At 39.7% G+C, this 17,943-nt stretch overlaps 3 protein-coding genes across 4 annotated transcripts in view; 2 read left to right on the forward strand and 1 right to left on the reverse strand.

Moving 5' to 3' along the window:
* The window catches only part of kbtbd3 (kelch repeat and BTB (POZ) domain containing 3), an 11,930-nt gene extending 7,405 nt beyond the window's left edge, over positions 1–4,525 (forward strand). For both annotated transcript variants that reach the window (XM_024276768.2, XM_024276769.2), the window contains exons 7-10: positions 429–671; positions 741–1,031; positions 1,117–1,266; positions 2,079–4,525. In XM_024276768.2, the coding sequence (XP_024132536.1) occupies positions 429–671; positions 741–1,031; positions 1,117–1,266; positions 2,079–2,201 (807 nt within the window). In that variant the 3' untranslated portion in view covers positions 2,202–4,525. The remainder of the gene's footprint in view (positions 1–428; positions 672–740; positions 1,032–1,116; positions 1,267–2,078) is intronic.
* Positions 4,526–4,639: 114 nt separating this feature from the next.
* On the reverse strand, positions 4,640–5,580 carry LOC112149214 (sarcolipin). The gene is made up of 2 exons (XM_024276773.2): positions 5,424–5,580; positions 4,640–5,112 (listed from the first exon to the last, which is right to left on the reverse strand). Exon 2 carries the CDS (start codon positions 5,035–5,037, stop codon positions 4,942–4,944), a length of 96 nt encoding a protein of 31 aa, XP_024132541.1. The 5' UTR covers positions 5,038–5,112; positions 5,424–5,580; the 3' UTR covers positions 4,640–4,941.
* A 3,617-nt stretch (positions 5,581–9,197) lies between these two features.
* Positions 9,198–17,682, forward strand: alkbh8 (alkB homolog 8, tRNA methyltransferase). The gene is made up of 12 exons (XM_024277360.2): positions 9,198–9,739; positions 9,900–10,033; positions 11,744–11,844; positions 11,934–12,065; positions 12,234–12,329; positions 12,470–12,574; positions 12,903–12,973; positions 13,065–13,171; positions 13,266–13,420; positions 13,773–14,038; positions 16,334–16,483; positions 16,983–17,682. Exons 1-12 carry the CDS (start codon positions 9,611–9,613, stop codon positions 17,610–17,612), a joined length of 2,076 nt encoding a protein of 691 aa, XP_024133128.1. The 5' UTR covers positions 9,198–9,610; the 3' UTR covers positions 17,613–17,682.
* The last annotated feature ends 261 nt before the right edge of the window (positions 17,683–17,943 follow it).

Raw genomic sequence — 17,943 nt, forward strand, 5'->3', positions numbered from 1 at the left:
TTACCAGAATACTGTGAAAATTGAATACATAAATTCCCTGGCTCAAGCTGAATGGGACAGTATTACATATGATATGAACATATTAGGCTGTGGGTGTGATTTACAATAATCCTCTGGTACCAAGGAAATCCAAAAAGTTTAATTTAGTTGATTCATCTAAAAAATGATATTGACCTGTCAATACAGGTGACCAAAAACTAAAATGGTTGCCATGGAGGTAAACAAAAACCAGGTTGACAGAGGCAACAAAGGGAAAGTGAGGTGTGTGTAGCTGTTGCTGAGCCAATGAGGGCGGGTCAAAGGGGTTGCAAGGGCAGGGATTGGTAGCCTCGCCATTCGCTCTTTTTGTTACTACAAAACATTGGATCAATTATATTATAGCCAAGTTTAGAAACTTGCTAACATTTCTGTGCTTTCCCCTTTCAAAGATGTTCGTCACTGGCGGTTGCCGAGGCAGCTGCTGCCGAGCAATCCGCCTCCACGTGGCTGAACAGCATCATAACGCTACAGACGAGGTTTGGTGTTTCTGCCCCGCAACCCTAACCTGCACACCTGCGCCCTCCATGTTAAAGCCCAGAACCATGCACACAGCCGTCACCTGCCTGGATCGAGTGTATGTCATCGGCGGACGGACAGGGGGATCCAGGGGGGAGGCCCCCGCTCTACTGGAGGTGGGACGGCATCTCGTTTTCTTCCAAAAATAAATGCTGGTGTGTGACATTAGTTGTGTTAAATTGCAGGTGGAGTATTATAACCCTCTGACTCAGACCTGGAGCTCTGTCAGCTCCCTCCCCAGCGCCATCTTCTATCCAGAGGCCAGTACTTGTGGAAGTGTCATCTACACTCTGGGGTCAGAAGTAGAGATCACAGATTCTTTTAACCCTTCCCTCAACTGCTTCTTCCGCTATGATGCGGAACGTGACCAGTGGAGCCGCCTGGTGGCAGAATTTGGGCAGTTTTTCCACGCCACTCTGGTCAAGGCTGTGTCCATTCATGACACGCTGCACCTCTGTGACCTGTCCACCTATAAGGTATGGAAATAGAACTTTTAATGTGAGAAAATGCATGAATATGCAGTGCTTTTGGAGAACATTAACAGGTTCTTTTTCCATACAGGTTTACAGCTTCTGCCCAGAAACCTGTGTGTGGAAGGGCCAGGGCTCATTCGAATGTGCTGGGTTCAATGCTGGCGCTGTGGGTGTAGCAAACAGAATCTACATCCTAGGAGGAGACTATTCACCTGACGAGATCACAGACGAAGTTCAGGTACGTACATAGAAACAGCAAACTCTTCTACAATACGTCCACTGTTGTGTCGTCATAAATACATGTTTTAGCTCTTGATGGTTAAATCAATACACATTTTTTATGAATGTGCGACAACTGCAGAGATAATTTAACACTTCTGTAGCGGCAGCTGATGATTGTGGTACCACTAACCTGAGAAACTCCAGATGTTTATGCGTTTGTCACTCATAAATTAAAGTCAGTGTTAATGGAATGAACTGATGGTGAGAATATGGAACAGATGCATGTTCATCTGTGAGCATGAAGACACAAACAGGACAAGTGAGGCTGATCGTAGTCATCTGACCCATAGAAAAGAAGTTCCTTTATTTATTAGCTAGATAACTTAACCACACAACTATATTAGCAGTCAGTCGCATGAAGATGAGTCTTTATTGGTGGTCTGAAGTGGTTTATTCCGTGAATTCTTTTGACACCACTATAAACAATCTTAAGAACTTGTTACCACTTTTAACTGGTGCTAAGTCCCTAATTGTCCTTTGTACATTGCAAAATACGCTTTTCTTTGTAACTTTTGTGGTAAAACTCCTGTTTCTCCCAATGATATAACTCGCCTTCAAAATAAAATACATCCAGTATTTTGGCAATGTCAAAATAAAAGCTTTTCATATTTATCTATTAATCCAGGAATAAACATGCTGACAACCTTCACAATAATAAATATCCAGACTAAATGGAAATAGCTAAATTTGATGTTCATTGAAAAGGAATGTTTAAGTAAAGTCCATCTGCATCTTAAGAGCTCATGCTTTTTTGTGTTACTTGCACAGGTGTATCACAGTGGGAGAAGCCAATGGGAGGAAGTGGCACCGATGCCCCGAGCGCTCACCGAGTTCCACTGTCAGCTCATCAGCTTCAACAGATACAGAGACCCATGGGGGGACGACCACTGACGAGGGAGTGTGGCGTCATTCATAGAAGACGGTTTACGTACGGCTCCAGCCGTATGATGTCAATTCAGTCGCCGTTTTTTTCCCGCCATGCTGTAGCCAGGCATTGTGTCAACCAGCAGCAAGTCAAGCACTCTCACCATTGAGGAGTGAGCTTGTTAGAAGGCCACATCGCTAACATTTAAAAGCAGGCAACACACAATCTGTCAATCGTTTTGAATGTTGAACGTGGGGGCCAGCAGGTTCCGCCTACTTTTATTGAGGCATCTGATGGGTCAGTTTATAACCTGAACCACATAGAAAGATATTATTCAAAAATTAATATTATCAAGAACATGTCAAAAACAGGTATCAAAGCTAGAGTGGTTATTCTGACAAATAGAATGAGTATTAGCTGTTCATTTTGCAATAGAAGTCTATGGGATTTTGGCTTCTTGGAGTCAACGGGCACTTCCTGTTTCAAACACATCATTTAGTCCAGTTCTCATACGTCAGTGGGGACAACCCATGATAGACAGGGGATGAGAACACACAACTACGATGATGTGCTTGACGACAAAAAACAAACACCTTTAAATTGACCCATTTTCTTTTATGCTCCAACCATAAGCTTTCCTCTCATGGTCATCAAAGGAACATTTAATTATAAAAGCTTATTTATTTTTCTATGTTATTTTGCACTAGAGTTTATGACAGAAGTTTTTAGTAAGGCTTCTAAAGTATTTTTGGAATTGTATTTTATTCTGAAAGGAAATCCCCAAAGATGGTTTTCAGGATCTGAACATGCCAGCGATAAGTCAGCCTCATACTGTTACTTTGGGAAAAGAAACTGCTGGAGCTGCTGGAAATAAAACCCAACACAAGAAGTATTGTTGTCCAGGACTTCTGTACTTACAAAGCACATTTAAATTGCGTTTATGACTCAATTTTCTGTGCTAGTTTGTAACAATGGAAAAATGTGTAGAAGAATCGGAGTGTTATTTATTTCTTTACAACCTGCTGTTGCTGCTGAGAACAATAGTTGCACTCAAACAGGTTTTTGGTTGATTTTATTCCCTAAAGAGAGCTGCCAGCAACTCAAGAAGGGGAAACTTTGGCGCCTGCAGTAAATTCAAATACATTTCCTGACAAGTGAAACTTGAATCAGTGTTGGTCCTCATGGGAATATTGCCTGAAGCAACACTTTTTTTTGAGGGAGAACTGCCTTTGTAATTCCTCCGGCAGAATACGATCACATGAAGAGCAGATAGAAATAAAAAAATGAGCATCAAATCATTTTTCCCCCTCCTGTACTTAGGTTAGAAGATACTTAATTGTAGGATTCTAACCTGTAAATTAAAATACATATTCTTTGAATTGTGTCTAAAGTTTTGGGGGTAAATTCATACATTCAAGTTCTCCTCAAGTTTTTTTTTCTCTTTGGAGTCACAAGATCTATGCAGGACCAATGCTGTCAAGTTCAGAATAGATCAGTAAAATATTAGTCAATTACATAAATTAGTAATTAAAATCTGAATTAAATGAGTAAATGTGTCATAAAATGGGGCATTAATTAATTAAAAATATAAATTAATTTAATGTCAGGGATGCATTTAGTTATTTTATGATCTGGTGTTACAACATTTTGTGAATAATTGTGTCTGTGAAACTCAAAATGCCATCAGAAAAATGAATGGACCAAAACAAAATATTTAAAATCCTCTAATGAAACCAAAACATGTCAGGGATTTCCTAAGTAAGCTTTAGGATTATTATGGGATGGTCACAGGATTTACGGCATGGTGGTCATTTTCTGCAAAGTGTGAAATTGACAATTTTCACTTTTCCCCCACAATGTGGATTTAAAAAGAAAACTTTTGTTGGAGTAATCCTCGCATAATTTCACACACCACAAGGTTAAGTCTACAACCATGGCGGAAGGTTCTTTGACCTTTGACCTTGGGAAGAGGCTGCTATCTTGAGTTTTAAAAAATCATCTTCATTACCTTGTACAACTTCAAACAGGAATTTTGATCTGTTGCCTCATAACTACTTGCGAGCTCACAAAAGTTGTTGTTGCTTCTCTTTTATTTATTTATTTTTTAATTTAATAAATTACTCGTTGGCTTAAGCTGAAAAAATGGCATACATGAACGTTAACCAAAAACTTTACCAAAGAAATCCAAAAATGTAATATTTGCCGATTTTTCTAAAATTATATAGACTTGGGGACGACAAAAACAAAAAAAAGTGATCGCTACAGAGATAAAACTAACAGAAAGGGGGGCAGTGAGGGAAGGGGGGTGCCTTTGGTCCTCCATCAAAAGCTGGAAAATGTAAAGAAATGATGAATGAAAAGTTTGACTTAAAAGAAGCTAAGCTCTTAAAGAAATAAAGTAACCTTGTGTGTGATCGGCTGACTTTGTGTGAGAATGTGTTTGTGACATTTATGCTCACAAGAGTAGACACAGCAGCATTTTATTGTGACAGCTCAGTGCCGACCAGCTTCATTCCATTGATAATTCTCTGTATTTGCATCTTTTCTCCCATCTTCTGTTACCTTTGACACCTGCATAAAGCATGTAGTTTTGTGGATGTTGTCAGAGAGAGCCCTGGCATTAATCACATGATACTTGAGCTCATATGAACACTGGAGCCCAGGATGAGGCCAGTGAACCTACAAGAAAATACACTATCCCGGGACAAAAGTGCCCCTCTTGCAGCCTCTTGTCATTGTTTTGCACCCCGCCCATCTCTTTGGACTTCAGTCCTGGTAAGTTTTCACCAGCAGCCACATCAGCAGCACGGTGATTAAGACGATCATGAAGTTGAGGAAGAGTTCCTGAGTGGAGCGGTCCATGGTGGATGGACGAACAGTCCGCTTCTGAAAAGGGGATGAAGCTGTGATGGAAGGAATCTGACTCTCTCAGGACGCCTTAAAAGGGGAAGGAAAAGTACCAACAATAGAGAGAGCAGCATGAAGATCAGATATGTCAGTGACAATTGCAGTTTGGTTATCATTATTTTATGGGTAAGAAAAGACCAAGAAGACTATTATTGTCTATGGGTTGGTAGTTATACTTTAAAAAAAAAAGAAAACTGCTTTGAAATCCACACATATAACACTCAAAATGGAAATTCTAGCCAACCTATAGTTAAAAGTCACCTTTTTACTACAAACACTGTATGAAATATAACAATTAGACTTGCAGGATTGAAAAGCATGAATCTTTTGTAAAACATTACCTCTGTTTATTTTTTCTTCAATCTCAGAGTTGGAAGAGATGCTCCTGCAGAACACAGGTGCAGCAGTGTGTCTTCTTCTACTGAATCCTCTCCGTGGTCGTGGTCATCCACCCAATCATCTGATCATAGCTGCTGCCCTGTGAAGCCTCCAGAGTCTGGTTCTGCTCCTAAAGTAGCTGTCAGTGGACCGCCCATCGCTTGCATACTCGGTGCCTCGTGTCACAGGCCAACACAGTAATTTTCCACCATCTCGTCTTGTGGAGTTTCTCCTCATACATAACTGGACTGAGCCTCCCTCCTCACACACAAAACAAAGTGGAGTTATTTTTACTACATGATGCGGGTACTTAGGTTACAGTTGCCCCACAATACTTTCTCATCTGTATCATCTGATGGATGTCGGAAACTCTGAGCACAACACAGAGAGGAAATATGCAGACTAGAACAGCAGGACCAGGACTCGAAATGTGGTCTGCTGTATGAAAAAAGGGGGATAAATATTAGTTATCGTTGGATTTGGCTCTAGCTCAAGCAGAAGTCATTCAGAATACTTTACTTTTCTAATCAAGTCATGATTTATCATCCAAAGTCGGATTTATACGTACAAATATTTATTTAGCTTTAGCTTTTTAGCTATTTAGCTCTTCTTAAGTATTTTTTGTTTAGATTACTTAAAATAAACAAATACTAATGAAATGAAGCCACAGTATTACATTATAATGTCTACGCCGGGAATGGCATGATTATGGACCAATTGGTTGGGTCTGAATTCCTTCACTACTCATTTTTTAGTCCACTATATTGGGTGTTTGACATTCTTTTGGGGCATCCGAATCTACAATTTTTAAGTCCAGCCCCCTTGAAATTTTCTAGAAGTCTCTGAAAGACCACTGTGCCTTTCTGTCTAACACTCTGGTCACCGGCGGGAGCCATCTCCAGAGTGCTGACTGCACTACATCTCCCAGCAACCCCAGCGCACAGTTCCTGGATGCTGCTCAGCTGTCTCCAATCTGACAATCACCCACCTATTGTTTATATCACCGTGCAGGCTTCTTTAAAACAAATTTTTGTTTCATCATCTTGACAAAAACAAGCGGTAAGAAGTGAACTTTCTCTCTGAATCCATGCTTTATCCATGCTTGTGCATTATCACACACACTTTGAGGAAGCATGGAGGACAGTTGAGGCTTCCGGGTTGATTTCTGAAAATGCACACTTCAAAGAGCATTATCCCTTACATAAATAATATAATGAACAACATACACAATTTTGAGACCCCTACCTCATTAGCATGATCCTTAAACCCATTGTATATATTTTGTCTATGCTTTCTGCCCTGCAGTGCATTATTGCTCCACTAGGGGTAGTAGAAGGACATTTCCTGCTCATTTCAAAATGGTTGCCTCCGTGAAATCCCAATAACACTTTTGGCGGAAGAAGTTTTGTAAATTTTCAAAACTTTATGGTGAGAGTAACTCACCTATTGTTATCTGTTTTTTTTAAAAGATTACTTGCTGTGTTGAAAGAATTCAAAATTCTTTGATAAGTATTTTTTTTATAATACAGTTACACCACGTTAAAAATGTGTAGATCAATTTTGAGACAGTGGGTAAATAAGGTAATGTTTTTTCTGAACATTTATGTATCATGTATTGTCTTGAACTAAAACTTACCAAAATTACCAAGAAATCAGAATTTGATTTTATCAAAATCTCAGAAAAATGTCATTAAAGGGTTTAAGAAATATCTAAATTCCAAAAAAATTGATTTTTTTCTGTCAATTCTTTAATTTTTAGATTAGAATGTGTATTATCTGGTTTGTAACTTAAAATCAGATAGTTATATCTTTCCAACATGGATTTAGATTATTAGGTATCCTCGAGCAACAATAAACCACAAGACTATGTAATTACATATAATACCATTTCAGACTTTGTCATTGCATATGCAGATTTATTATCAAAATTCAGAAAAAATGTGCTTGCGACCCGGAACTGGAAAATAAATGTAGGGATTTACAGGGATAAATTCAAGGCAGACAGATGGATCAAGCTTGGAAAGTAAGTTATTTGGTGACAAGCGTGAATTTGAAGGGAAATAGAACTAACAACAAATGACAACAAGATTCCCTTAAAATATCAATTGTGACTTTTTTCCGTTCTTTGTTCTGTAGTCGAATTTGTTACCCTTCACTTTGTTGGTAAGCAGGCTCTAAGAAAAGAGCTTTGACAGGTCCTGCCATCAAAGCTCTCAGCTCATCTCACACTTGACAGCTGCGAAGAACCATGTTGTCTCTGAACAAGTGTTAACCCCACTTTCTCCTGCACATACACACAAACACTCGGACACAAACACTCACAGGGGCCACAGGAGGACAAAGCACCAAAGCAGCTGCCGTGACCCTTGCCATCAAAGGATTCCAGGGTCATTCCCAGAGGATTTAGTCGATCAAAACGTCTGCAGGGTCATTCCGCTGCTGCTCTGCCAGCCTGAGATTGGTGGTTAATATCCAGGGATACCTGCTGTCATGGAGATCCGGTGGAAGGCAATTGAATAATACGAGTCAGGCCGTGCAGGCATGTCGGAGCAGAATGAACCGCTCTGACAGCTGTGGCTGTTTAAGATAGACAAGTTTTGACAGGATTGATCCCTAAATTGGTGGACAGATAGAGGGTGTCAACAAGGCCTCAGAGACACCATTCCACTCATTCTGGGATGCTTTATGTGGGCTTGTGCCGCTGGGTTGGTGTTTATTTTGTTCCTGTTTACAATCCTTGACCTTGTTGGAACCATCTGTCTCATTTGGGACCAAAACCTCATTCCAGTGAAGCACTGGAAGTTGATTAAAGCTCAGGACTATGGACAAATCTCGTTACTGTAATGTTAGGGTTCTAGAGTGGGAGCCAAAGCAGAGTCTGAATGGCAGAGTGTGTTGAGTTGGGTTTAGAGTCCCTCTCGGATTATCTTTAGTTCTATTTTAAAAGCGTTCCTACTTGTCCTTTAATTATGGTTGTGCCAGTTTTAGCCACGATAAAATGTTGTGTTGTTTTCTAGAACATATTTTCTGCAGAAAGGCAGTAGTTAATTCGAATTTTGCCTCTGAGCTGAGGGTGGGACAGTTGGTACAGAAGTAAGCCTCTGCTGATATCCCATCATCCCTTTGTTTACATTCTCTCCCGCTAACAGGCCTTTACAACCTCAAGCTAAATTTAGCCGTGCAACAAAATCGGAATGTTGGAGCTGTACAGTATTGAGCCTGATGCCAGCTTAGACAAGGAAAGCAAAGATGTCTATGGATCTATTTGTCTATAAGTGGATGCATCAGAATGGAGTAGAGCACTGAGGCTTTGGCCCAACCATTTCACATAAGAGAACCTATTCAAACATAATTCTTTCAGTTTTAAGCCCACATTTTTTTTTAAAATACATGTCCTTCATCATGAGAAAATGCTGCAAAATTTAAATTAACCAAAAACACAATTTTCATTGGAGTGTCTTAAAAAAAAATCAAGATTTTTTGTAACTTCCTATCCAAAAAATGTGTGTTACTCAGACTATATGAGGCCCAGTTTAGACTTGAAGGACTTGTAGTTACCACTTAACAAAAAGCCCCAACTTAAGACATTCAATTCACATCTTCAACCAGATGATGAATGAGTTAAGATAGTTAAGATAGTTAAATAGCAAAATCATTTTTTTTTCAAAATTGTTAATTTTTGTTTACTACTTTTTTTAATTGCAAATTGAACCAAATTTGGTAGAATGGCTCGTATATTGAGTACTTCTTCAGACTAAATTGGGACATTTCAAGTTTACACAATAGTATATCAAAGTAAGATTCAAGTATATTGCACCACTTTTAGTATAGACTAAATATTTGTAGCACACTTAAATAGATTAGCTATCTTTTTTTCTAAGGGGATATTTATGAAGAATGACAAGTGTTTTCACTTAACTAGAAAGTATATTCATTCCTAAGTTTGTAGTGTACTGACTGAGTTTGTGTAAAATATAATTGAAAGTATTACTTTTGGATGAAAGTGAGTAACATGTAATTTATTTATTTTTTCCAAATAACTTGCACAACATTGTTAATCACAGACGAACCCAGCCATTTTCCATGTAACACTCCGGAACCAAAGTCTTCTCGTGCGTGCTTAGCACGGACAGTTTTAGGGGACGGTACAATGAAGTCCAATGTGTCAACAGAAAGCAGAAAGAGTAAAGATGAGAGGAAAGTCTTACGAAAACAGATTAAAGCCAGTCACACTCTTCTGAAGCATGAGGGTATCTGTACAACACCACAGCCGACCAAGGTAAATACAAGATAACTTCCATTAAAGCGGGTATTCTTTAAAAAAAAAAACAAGCGTTTTTCTGATTCAAATCTCTGTGAGAACCAGAATATACATTTTAGGGATCTGTTTGTTTAGTGTCTATAACTTTTCTAACCCTTGCATCGTGTAAAATGTGTAGTGTTTGGTGATCGCAAACGGAGGTCTGGGGAATGGCGTCAGTCGGGAGGAGCTGTCAGCAGCGTTGCAGGAGATGGGAGAGGTGGAGAAGTTGGTGATGCCTCCTCACAAACCCTACGCCTTTGTCACCTTCAGGTACGGTCAACATCCCGGTCAGAGGAGGCATCTTACCCCTTTTGCTCGAAAATGATTTCCCACACTTTCTTTAAAAAATGACATCCACTAAAAGATCAAGCTTTTTCATTTAATAACCATTTGTTGCTAACATATAGAAGTTAATTTTAAAACAAATACAATAAGATATGGGAGATCAATGCAAAAAATATAGGTTAGATTTAATATTCAAGATCATTTATGTTATCGGAGTCCAGAAACGTATGTTTTATGATTGTAATTTGGCAAATAGTTTGACAGGGTTTATGTTTGGTTTTGATTAAAAAAAAAAAAAAAAACTTTTCCTTTATTCATATCTAATAACACCTAAATTGCGGTTTATATACATACATATCTAATTCTAAGCGATGCAATGTGCTCATTTTAGGAATTGTCAAAATGTATAAATATAATTCATTTAAACTGCTCCCCATTTTTTTTATATTAATTTATTTTGTATATTTACTCAAAAATTGGAAAGTAAGAAAGCTATGAAATTCTTATATCATTTAGCTGTTTATGTAAACTATTGCAGTTTTCCTTTATTTTTTTGTCATTGTTTTTTATTACTCAGAAATATTACTTTAGGTCTTGTTTTATTATTATTATTATTAATATTTTACTGCAGCTGGATTCTGTAGTTTGCTGCTTGGGCTTTGTTCCAGGTTTTTGTTTCATTTTGGGATTTAATAGTTGCCATATAGTTTGAGATTTTGAGTGAGTACAAGTTCTGTAGCTGGTTTTGGTCTTCAGGTACAGAAGCAGACTGTCAGAATGAAAACGGCATGCAAATGCAGCCCTGGAAGAAATTATTGTTAAAAAAAAGTTAGGGAGATGTAGATGTTTCTGAGTCACACATAAGACCTAAACAGTTACAGGAACTTTTTATTTTGGATAATGACAAAAAAAGAATGCAAATGTATATCACAAAACTTGAGATGTAACCCCTAACCCTTGACTTAGAAAAAAGACAAAGAGAAGTTCTTAAACCTGAGACACCTCACCAATCATGCTTTTATTTTGTAGTAATGAGTCTGTGAACCTGGTTATTAACCATAATTGTCCCATCATTATATGCACTTATTTTAAATGACTGAGTTAGTGCAGGTGTCTGCATAGTTGAAGTTCATGTCTGGCTTTCAAATTAAAATAAAGATGGAATTTGTTTTTTTTCCCCATCCATCCATTTTCTTGACCGCTTCTTCTCTTTCGGGGTCGCGGGGGTGCCGGAGCCTAACCCGGCTACTGATGGGCGAAGGCGGGGTTTACCCTGGACAGGTTGCCAGTCTGTCGCAGGGCCTCAATCACACACACATTCACTCTCACATTCACACCTAGGGGCAATTTAGAGTCACCAATTAACCTATGAAGCATGTTTTTGGACGGTGGGAGGAAGCCGGAGTCCCTGGTGAAAACACACGCATGCACGGGGAGAACATGCAAACTCCACACAGAAAGGTACATTGTATTGTGTATAGATTAATTTTTGCTTATCAAGTATTTAAGAAAAACTTTCGGCCCAGAGGAATTGAGCCGTCTGATTCAGTGTTCTTGTACATTTTTCTCTTCAGAAAATCTAAAAGTTTATTTATGGAGTTTTAACTGTTCATGAAAAGTCTCCACCTCGTTTGTGTGCTCATAATTGTATGCAAAAATGTTGGTTTTGACCTTAAACTGTTATTCTGTTTCCAGATCTGAAGATGGCGCTCGAAAAGCTCACGCCAACCTTAATGGATGGAAGTTACTGTGTGGAGGGAGCAGCGTCACACTTTACCTTAGTTACGTCGACTCAGGTGCTTGTCCTGTTAACAGCCTCTTAAAACCACCTTCAAAATTTATCATTATCATAAACGTTTATCCTACTTTCCACGTCTGTCCACAGTAAAGTATAAAGAGGCAGCGTCCGTCCCTCTACCAGAAGGTTTGGTCTTGGTGGAAAACTTTGTGTCTCCAGAAGAAGAGGCGCAGCTCCTCAACGCGATTGACTGGTCAGCTACTCATGATAATGACACAGGTAACATTTATGTTTTTTTTTCTGGGAAAATGTTCCTAATTTCCTGTGAAATGATTAATGTTTTACATGTACCTTAAATATTATAATAGAATATAGTTGGTTTAGTAAAAGTATTTTGTTGAAAGTGAAATCAGTTTTATTGATCAATTTAAAAATGTTTTTTTTTAGCCCAAAAGTCCTTGAAACACAGAAGAGTGAAGCACTACGGATTTGAATTTCGCTATGACATCAATAATGTGGACAAAGACAAACCGTTACCTGCAGGTACGATGCAGTTTGATCCTGTTTTTTCATTTCATTCAAACATTGTTATTGAAGAGAAATTTTAGAGATTAAAACCACAGAATTCTTCTGTTTTTATGGATTTTCACCTTTTGTGTGTGTGTGTTCCTGTGTGTGTCCAGGTCTTCCAGAGGAGTGTGTACCCGTTCTGCATCGCTGTGTGGAGCATGGACACACCAACATTCTTCCTGATCAGCTGACTGTCAACCAGTACGAGTCTGGACAGGGTGAGTGACAGCAGTTTGATCATGTTACACATATTTCGGTGTTAAATCCATTCTGGAATCTCAGTTTTTAAACACTTTTGAATGTTTTCTTTTGCCTGTTCAGGTTAACCGAAACAGAGCTTCAGAAAAACTCTGTTAGATTTAAATAATGTTCAAACATTACAGACTGTTAGTGAGTTGAAGTGTCAACAGAATTTAGAGGGGATTGTCAGACCCAATCCATTTCTTTTCCTCTCAGACTCAAATTATTTACACATTTAACTGTTTCTGTGGAATTATTTATGACCATCTTAGACTGACCTTGACAGATTTTAACTCCTTTTGTCAGGCATTCCCCCCCATGTGGACACTCATTCTGCCTTCGAAGACACCATCCTGTCCTTGAGTCTGGGTGCAAAAGTAAGTGAGGAACTTCTGAATTCCTCTTCTCCTGTCAGTATAAAGAGCCTCGAGTTACCCTTTTTCCTGCTTTGTTTGCCCTTCCCCACAGACGGTGATGGAGTTCCGTCACCCCGATGGCCGAGTCGCTGCAGTGGTTTTGCCGGAACGGAGCCTGCTGGTGATGAAGGGGGAGAGCAGATACCTCTGGAGCCACGGGTGAGCAGAACTGTTTCCCCTGAACTTCACAAGGTTCCTGCAGGCTTGCAGAGGTGAAGCTGTGGGCTTAAGGAGTCTTTGAATTCTGTGTCAGGATCACGCCCCGGAAATTTGACATGGTCCCAGCAGAAGAGCCACGTACCGATGCTCCAACGGAATCCGGGATCCAAAGCAACCTGACTTTGAGCAGGAGAGGAACTCGCACTTCCTTCACTTTCCGGAAGATCAGACAGGATCCCTGTCGCTGTGGTGAGTGTTGTAAACACAGAAGGAGACCTTTAATGTATTTAAAAAACACTGACTCTGTTTTTGTGGTAAAATGTTGATTTGTGGTTTGATAGATGTTCTATCTGATCCACAGCACCTGCAGGGTTTTGGGAACATTTAATCAATTTTAGCTTCTTTCACATTTTGCAGCTTTAAAACCTGGAAGAAGAGCTTATTTTTGGGAACTTTGTTTCACTTTTGCAGTCTTTAAATATTTTCGGTTTCAACTGTAAAAATGTAAAAGATCCTTTGCTGGGAGTTGTGGGTACACTTACCGCTGTATGAAAAAGCTTTTGGCTTTCAGTTTAGTATGGATTTGTTCTCTGTTCTCCAGCCTTCCCGTCAGCCTGCGACAGTCAGGGCGGACCCTCGCCATCGCCTGGCCCCTCCCTCCCCTCTAGCCACGCAGATGCAGCGCGTTTGGAGGAGGAGTACGTACACCGCGTTTACCACACCATCGCCTCCCACTTCAGCGACACTCGCCACACCCCCTGGCCCCGCGTGTGCCGGTTCCTGTCCTCACTGCCGCCGGGCAGCATCCTGGCGGACGTGGGCTGTGGAAACGGGAAGTACCTGGGCGTGAACGCTGATTTGATCGCTGTAAGTAGAAGAACATTTTCGTCATACTTGAATTTTTCCTCTTTATGACTAACTGAGTGGCCTTGTGGTAGAGCGTCTGCCCTGAGACTGGAAAGCTGTGGGTTCAAATCTATGATCAAGTCATAGCAAAGACTTTTAAAAGTCTTTCTGTTTGACACCCGGCACTAAGGGGTTGGATTGGTTGTGTCTGCAACTCACTGCTCCCTCAGGGGAGGGCTCAAATGTGGAGAATAAATGTCCCATGTGAGACAACTAACGGGACTTGAACTGTGAAAGCAGAATCCTCTTCCTCTACCCAAAGACATTTCTCCGCTGCTGCAGCAAACAGGATGGTGCTTCTTCTCCACATTTTGACCTCCTGCTGTGGGAAAACTCTGGACTCATACATAATAAACAGAATATTCTTTGACATGTTCAGGTTTCAGTGTACGACACCAGATAGAGACCTGTTGGCAGTATAGTCCTGCAAGTCTTCACTGCAGACTACTGGATGTCTGGAACATGATGGACTTAACAGATCAATAATTGATCCATAAAAAAAGAGATCGATCAAACGCTTAATGCTAAGGTCTCCTAGCTTGATGGTAACATATAGGGCAGCTAATGCTAACGCTTGGTCAACCTAAACATTAAATGAACATCTTTATAAACTCACAGGCATGCATATTCCAAACTCTTTTAAGGATTTTTTTAATGCAACCATTTGTGGTCTAAAGCACCATTTTTGTTCATGTTTTCTTCTTCTTCTGGAAAAAGGTGTAATGCTATGCCGCGATCGCCACCTAGTGGCCAAACTGAAACGCCCTCCAGGAGAGGCAGAACAATTCAACTCAAAATGTAATTGAAATGAGAGGATCAAAAGAATAAAATGGAATCTAATTAATCCAGGCTCTGGTGAATCGAATCAAATCAATTTAGGAAATCTTTCTTTATTCAAATTGTTGTGAATCAGGAGGAAATGCAAAAAGACCCTTGGAAAATTGTTAGGTTTTCTCCATCTTCCAGTACATGAGGTTTGATAAGCGACTGGATGGCTCAGTGGACTAAGTATAGGGCTGCCACGCAGGAGACCTGGGTTGTCCACTGATCTCCATCCAGATTGGGTACTTAGGCAAAACCCTTGACGCTGCTGCCTAACTGGGTTCCCAGTGTCAGGAAGGGGCTCTCTGCTAAATCACTTATGTGAAACAGTGGGTGCTGTTTAGGCTTATCCCACTATCCCTAATACCCGAGGGTTGTATGATGGTTTATCAAGTTCCTGCTTTATATCAGCTTCTCAAAACCTTCATCCGGGCCTTGGCTCCTGTTTCTTGATATGCAAGCTGTAGACGACGTCAAGCAGTATTAAAGATAGAGAAGTTAAAGAAGCTAAAATCACTCAGAGCAAATATTTGATAAAGGTAAAGATAAAACCATCATATTTGGGATGAGGAAAATATGCTGGGCAGGCTCCCTGCTCCAAGCTCTCAACAATGGGCAGGGGGAAGGGGGCGTGTTGCTCTGCAGAAACTGTTTTAGAAAACAGCACATGGTTTTTGATTTAGCCTAAAAACGGCTTAATTATAATTAAAAAACAACTGGAAACTCGTCTGAAATGATCAAAAGATGACTGGAGTGGGTCTTTAAATGCAATTTTGGAAGATTTTCTCAGAAATGAAGATGCAGTTTGACTGTTTTAATGTATTTTGCAAAAGTTGTGTAGTTGTCCTGTATGCATCAATGCAACAACAGCTGTCACAGATGTTTTAGAAGATCCCTGCTTTGATTCAATCACTTTCATTAGCTCTGTTTCCATGGCAATTTCCTCATTTTCTGTTTACGTGTGCACATCAGGGGATATTCATATTTGGGATCTGGGACGTGCATGTAAGCGGCTTATGCCGACTGCAGGCGTAGCTGTTATAAATCATCTCTGAGAACACTGTGATTATGCAGGTCACACATCAATTTCCGAGGATAATTCCTCTTTTTTTTCGATTTACTCCTCCCCTGCTTTTCTCTGTCTAATCCTTTCTCTTTTTGTCTCCTACAAACCACCTCAGTGTCTTCAGCTGCTGTTTAGAACAAGATTCAATTGAAAACCTGATTGATTGTTCAGGTTAATTTGTGATTACAGGCATGGACAACATTATTAATGACCTTCTAGTAATGAAAGAAAATCCCCCAAAAGTCTCAAAAATGTCTATCGGTCATTTTAGTTATTTTATTTTAGTGTTCTTCTTTGCTTGTGGATTCCTTATGCAGTTGTCGTGTCTTCAGCTGAAGTGTGTCTTTGTTGTGTTTGTTTGCCTCCAGGTGGGCTGTGATCGCAGCACTGCTCTTGTTCAGATCTGCGCTGCAAGGGGTTATCAGGCATTTGTGTCAGACGCCCTCAGCGTCCCCCTGCGAGCGGCGTCGTGTGATGCCTGCATTTCCATCGCCGTCATTCATCATTTTTCCACCGCGGTATGTTCTGCACTCGCTCAGGCAAAGATGGTTGACGTGTGTCAATCATTACCTCCACAAAAATCCACAGGCAATCAGTTATTTGGAAAAATGAATGAAAAATACAAAAAATCTGAGATGCACAAAAAAATAAATCTAAGTAAGTCCTCTGTATTACAGAACACAATCTTTGAGTTAATTTCCTCACATTAAAATAACAAATGTTTTTTATTTTTTGACTGAGTTCTGAACAAAAAATATTTTGTATGTTTTTAATGTTAAATATAACTAATATTATTGTAGAATGGGGAAAATATTTAAAATTGATAAAAAAATTAATAGTATTTTGGATTTATGCTAAATTACAATGAGGTTTGCTGCTCCACCTAATAAATATTTCTGTAAATGTTAAAATTTTAACAACCTTTATGTTAATCAAAGTTTTTTTCTAAAATTATTTTTTTTTAATTTATTGTCAAGTTGAAATAATGACTTTGACTGTTTTTCCCGTATTTACCAGGAGCGGCGACTAGCAGCAGTGACAGAGCTGGTGAGACTTTTGAAACCTGGAGGTCAGGCACTCATCTATGTTTGGGCTTTTGAACAAGAATACAACAAGCAGAAGTCCAAATACCTCAAGCAAAACTTCAAAGAAGATCATGGAGAATTCAGTTCCACCAACTCAGTGTCAGAGAAGAGCCAGAAATCCACTGGAGAACAAATATCTGATCCATCCTGCCATTTAGAAAAAAGCCACAAACCTTCTGACAACATGCAAGATATTAGTCCTGAAGGCCGGCTCAGTGTGCACACCAACCGCACAGCCTTTACTTCCCAGGATCTTTTGGTTCCCTGGCATCTTAAAGGAGGGAAATTACAACGAGAAGAAAATCCTGACTTGAGCTCCGGTACTGATCCAAGCCCGGAGTCGGACTCGGACCCTAACACCTCCAAGTTGAGCCCAGCTGCCTCTCAGGCTTCAGCTTCTGCTTTGAAACCAGCGAGCAGCCAAGTCCCAGTCTTCCATCGCTATTACCACGTCTTCCAACAGGGGGAGCTGGAGCAGCTGTGTGCTCTGGTGTCAGGAGTCCAAGTTAAGAGCAGCTATCATGACCAGGGGAACTGGTGTGTTGTGCTGCAGAAGGAGTGAATGGGGGAAGATGTGTCTGTGCAAATAAAAACTTGAAAATGAAAAGAGGGTCTTGTTTAAATTCTAAGAGAAATTAATAAATGTGGATTTTTGAGAATTTGTAGTTTAAACAGGGCTTTGATATTTAGCAATGTCACTCTTCTATTGTTCATTATTACTATTTCAAATCTAAAGAATCTGAAACGTTTGTCTTCATCCTGTAATTTTTCTTTTATTCTTAAAGATTTGAGTCAGTTTGCAGAGAACTCTTATTAGGCAAGAAAAGGGCCTCTGCACAAGCAAAAGTTATAGAAAAATATAGCAGAGACAAACATTCTCAATGCTTCATCAT

Source organism: Oryzias melastigma, linkage group LG13 (assembly GCF_002922805.2).
Source record: "Oryzias melastigma strain HK-1 linkage group LG13, ASM292280v2, whole genome shotgun sequence".
In the NCBI taxonomy this organism is placed as follows: domain Eukaryota; kingdom Metazoa; phylum Chordata; class Actinopteri; order Beloniformes; family Adrianichthyidae; genus Oryzias; species Oryzias melastigma.